The 4,443-nt window shown below is 40.7% G+C and overlaps 1 protein-coding gene across 1 annotated transcript; it reads left to right on the forward strand.

Moving 5' to 3' along the window:
* The first annotated feature begins 1,919 nt into the window (after positions 1 to 1,919).
* LOC131683882 (uncharacterized) lies at positions 1,920 to 3,225 on the forward strand. The gene is made up of 2 exons (XM_058966255.1): positions 1,920 to 2,149; positions 2,205 to 3,225. The coding sequence occupies exons 1-2, from the start codon at positions 2,130 to 2,132 to the stop codon at positions 3,169 to 3,171; spliced, it is 987 nt and encodes a 328-aa protein (XP_058822238.1). The 5' UTR covers positions 1,920 to 2,129; the 3' UTR covers positions 3,172 to 3,225.
* Positions 3,226 to 4,443: the final 1,218 nt, after the last annotated feature.

Below are 4,443 nucleotides of genomic sequence, written 5' to 3' on the forward strand. Positions count from 1 at the left end.
GCAGAGGAAGTGGCGAAGGGAGCAGCAAGAAGCCATAAATCGTGTTTCGAGAGAAATTCCGCCGTCGGCAAACTCACCGACGGTGTAGACTAGTTCCACTGCCGGGGACCAGTTGAGTAGTACGCAACGTTGCATCGGGTTTGGGTCGTCGATGCGCCAGTGAACCGGACTTCAGGCTTCACCGGAATCGCCGGACCGACCTCGAGACCCTACCGGGTAGCTCGTGAGCAGCATTAGATCCACCGCCGAGGATTAGACCGAGTAAACCGCGTCGCACAGCTAGCAGTAGATCGTTGGGGCGCCAGTGAACCGGAAGCTACGCTCCACCCGGAATCGCTGGATATACATCAGCACCTAGTGGCTAGCCCGTTGAGTAGGCTCAATCCACTGCCGGGGACTAGATCGAGTAGATCGGAACAAAGCGGAGAGCTAAATGGCTAACGGAAACGAACAACGGTATCAAAAGAAATCTACCGCTCGGTTCCTGGTTTGTAATCGCAAACAACGAACATTGCGGTATTTACGAAAAAATGTTAAAGAAATGAAAGCCTTTCCAGACAACTACGAATGATTCATCACATGTGCAAAACATTCGTGTACTTTGCGAAAGTTTTTTTACGAAATCTATTCGTAGCAGAGTTACGAACATATTATATCGGTTTATACTCTTATTTGACAGTTTAACCTCGAACAGCTGGTACGGTGGTACACGTTGACATGATCACTGCGGCGTTGTTTAGATTGCGAGATCGCGGGCGTAGGTATGCATGAATGATCGCGCTTGCGACCGAATTTGTACTATCGCGAAAGCTCTAAGCGTTTGTATGTCACTGTGTGCTTCCTTTTTATCACGTGGGCGGCGAAGCAACATATTAATTAGACATTTACTCAGTAAAGATTAGATGGACGCACGAATCGTTTATTATATAGATATAGACAATTAGATATAGCAGTAATCGTGCATAGAACAACAAAAAATACGCTAAGCTATATTTATCCTTAGTGGAGAGACGTAACAAAAATATATAGTTTTGATTCCGGAGAATAATGAACCAGCAAGTCATAAGTTATATATTTTACCCTAATATGTCTACGCCAGATCTAGAATTTGGTTTAATATTTAAATGTTTGCACACAGTTAATCCACGATTGTGGGCGATCCAAAATGGTAGGACGACGATTTTTTGCAAAACTACCTCTACTTTTAAACCATAAAATATTTTGCACTCGGTTTCAATCATCTTGTACATTCAACGATTACCGAACGCATGCGCTCACAAACGCTTATTCCCAATAGGGTAGATGATCCCTAATTCAACTCAAAGGCCAAGATGTCACTATTTCATTGACAACTCCGCCTACAATCAATAGATTACGGATTAATACCATTACTTTGGTGCAAAGAAGCATTACAATTTCAAAATTGGAAATATCTCTAACTAATGCGTTCAAAGGGGTAAGACGAATGAAGAGGCTAACAAAAAGTAAGAAACAGTTACCCTATCGTAATCCTCTTCGATACTTAGTCATTTATATTTAGTGTTGAGATCATTTCATTTCATATTTGTTGCTCTGGATAAATAATAAATAAATATTTTCTCGCGTTTTTTTTCGTATAAACAAGAAACACTTTTTTCAGTTAGTTGGAAAATGTGTGTGCTGTTCTCGTCACACATAGCGGTCTTGTATCTCATTTCTCTATATTACGAACATACAGAAGAAATGTATGACATGCCAGACGAACCAGGTTATTTTTTTTCCTTACACTGATCTTTTACTACTGGTTATAGATTTTCAGTTCCAACAAATTGATCTTAGTTAATCTGCTTTGACTGAGCACCTCTCACAAACATATTTCACAAACCACTTGAACAGCTTCTCATCGACAGATCATATCGATAATGATTGAGAGTTGTAAGTACAGTAATCCACAACAGCTTCGACTCAGTGTGCCTCCGATAGAGATGCACGTCGTCGGATATTTCTGCTGAGAGTTGATGTATCTATTTTTAACGCTTGGATTCACAACTTTCGCTTTTTCGGTCGATTCTCCCGAAACTCAAAATAACGAAAGAAAAAAAAAACATTCATTCTGTGTCAGGCGAAAAGTTGTGTAAAGGAAAATTGTGATGCTGCAGGTGATTGTTTGGTAGGATTTGATTATTGTTTATAAACCGTTTCATCTTTCACTGCTCTGGTTGCAGGTTTCTGTCCGTTTTGTTAGTTTCCACAAAATCCGTGAAAGAATACCAATGCTTTATATTTCCCTTCGCGAACAAATGTGTGCTAGCGCGGGTGACGTATCAGCCGGGTCAGAAAATAGTTTTTCCCGTCGGATACCAGCATTTTCGAGTCGATGCAGTGAAACACTCCAGTAGCATCAGTTCGAACATAACCACGTTGGACGATCATCTGTATGAGGCAATGCACCGACCGGCCATCATTGAAATGGATCATGTTCAAATGCGACGCTTGATGCTGCCTGCGGATCTGCAAACTGGTAGCTTTGCGTACAACGAAATAAGCAGTCTGGAAGTCAATTACACCCAAAGCTACCATATCAACTATCTTGATTTAGGCTCGAATCAACTGTCGAACATTACCAACATCAGTGCACTGATTAATCTTGAGACACTGAACCTGTCCCGTAACGGGATCGAGATAATCGATGAATTAACCTTTGCGCCGCTTGTCAAACTTAAACGTCTCTATCTAAAATACAACGAATTCAAAACATTTCCATGGAAAAGCCTCCCCTCTACACTGGCCCATCTGGATTGCTCCAGTGGTGAGTTGGAATCAACGGATTTCAAGCTACTGAATCTGCCGGCCCTGAAATACCTAAACCTGGAGGAAAATAAAATCATTTCCATCAACGTGAGCGGGATTCTGCGAGGTGCTCCCAATCTACTGGAGGCATATTTATTCAACCGGGCGATTTCCTCTCACGATATGGCCCGGATCGTGGAAGCTTTCAATCACAGCACCGTTTACGAATCCGACCAAATCTGGTGCTACAGCGATGAGGAGGTCGTTGATGGGAGGTGCACTAAGCGTCGTCAGGTAGCCATAAGCGTATGGAAAGCGTTTCTGCTGGCTGTTGTTATCCTGGTAGTCGGGACACTGTTTGTGTTCGTTGTCTATCGTACCGTTAAGCAGAATAATCTATGATTAGAGTAAATTTTGGATTCATTTGATTATGAATAGTTCAAGTGGGTAAAATAAAGTGAGTGATTAATTTATGTAATGTTTCAATGAATTAACGTTTGCGAATTCCCCGACTGGCTTATAAAATCTTCTTTATTCGTGGGTCGAAGAGAATTAGGAACTATGATTTAGTGCCTGGAACAAAATTATAGTCATATTTCAGGTGATTCATTTCAAAATTCTTTTAACTAAATTCACGCTATATAATAACAGATAACGTAAAAGTGTATCCATTGATGTGCATTGCCGATTGCGATAGATCCTTACGACAGCCATAAAAAACGCATGGTATTTATTCATTATTTCCATACAATGTACCACGCTCTCGCATACTGCTCACGCTCGGTGAGGAAGCACCATACCTGACTTGATTACATCAAGAGTTACACCACTGTAGAGCATGACAAATTTGGCACATTTTGGAAATTTATTTTGACGCAATAAAGAAATAATTCGAGATTCTGTAAAATAAGATTTATAATACTACTAGCGAAGTACTACAAATTCCACTAATATTAAAGGTGGCAGCTGTACAGAATTTTCCCACTGGCACTGAAAAAGGTTTACGACCAGAAATATATTTCCCACAATTCTTGACCTAGTGCCAAAACCGTTTTTGCCTTTCTCATATGGTCGGTGTTAAGTCAGACCGGACTTAGTGACAAAATACTGATTTCGAGAAAAACGAATTGAAAATTTGAATCGCAGCATGCTTTACATTATGATTGGAAATGTATTTTTGACATAATTCTTGTTTATTGATACATATTTCATATCTGGCAAAAGTCGAATGTAGCTGACGATATTCTTTATCCAGTGCTATAATTATCTCATTTTTTGATGTTTTGCGACTTAGTCCGGTCTGGCTTAACACCGACCATATAAAGAAAGGCTATGCAATCACTCCAAAAATCGATTTTCCAACCGAAGCCCGGAGGGCCGAGTGACTTATACCATTCGATTCAGTTCGTCAAGATCGCAAAATGTCTCTGTGTGCGTATGTATGTGTGTATGTATGTGTGCATGTATGTGTGTATGTATGTGTGTGTCAAATAAAGTCACTCAATTTTCTCAGAGATGGCTGAACTGATTTGCACAAACTTAGTTTCATCTGAAAGGTGTAATGCTCCCATAAGACGCTTTTTTGGTTGATCGGACTTCCGGTTCCGGAGTTACGGGTTGAAGAGTGCGGTAACACAGCAATTTCCCATACAAACTGGTAACCCTATGATGTCC

Source organism: Topomyia yanbarensis, chromosome 2 (assembly GCF_030247195.1).
Source record: "Topomyia yanbarensis strain Yona2022 chromosome 2, ASM3024719v1, whole genome shotgun sequence".
In the NCBI taxonomy this organism is placed as follows: domain Eukaryota; kingdom Metazoa; phylum Arthropoda; class Insecta; order Diptera; family Culicidae; genus Topomyia; species Topomyia yanbarensis.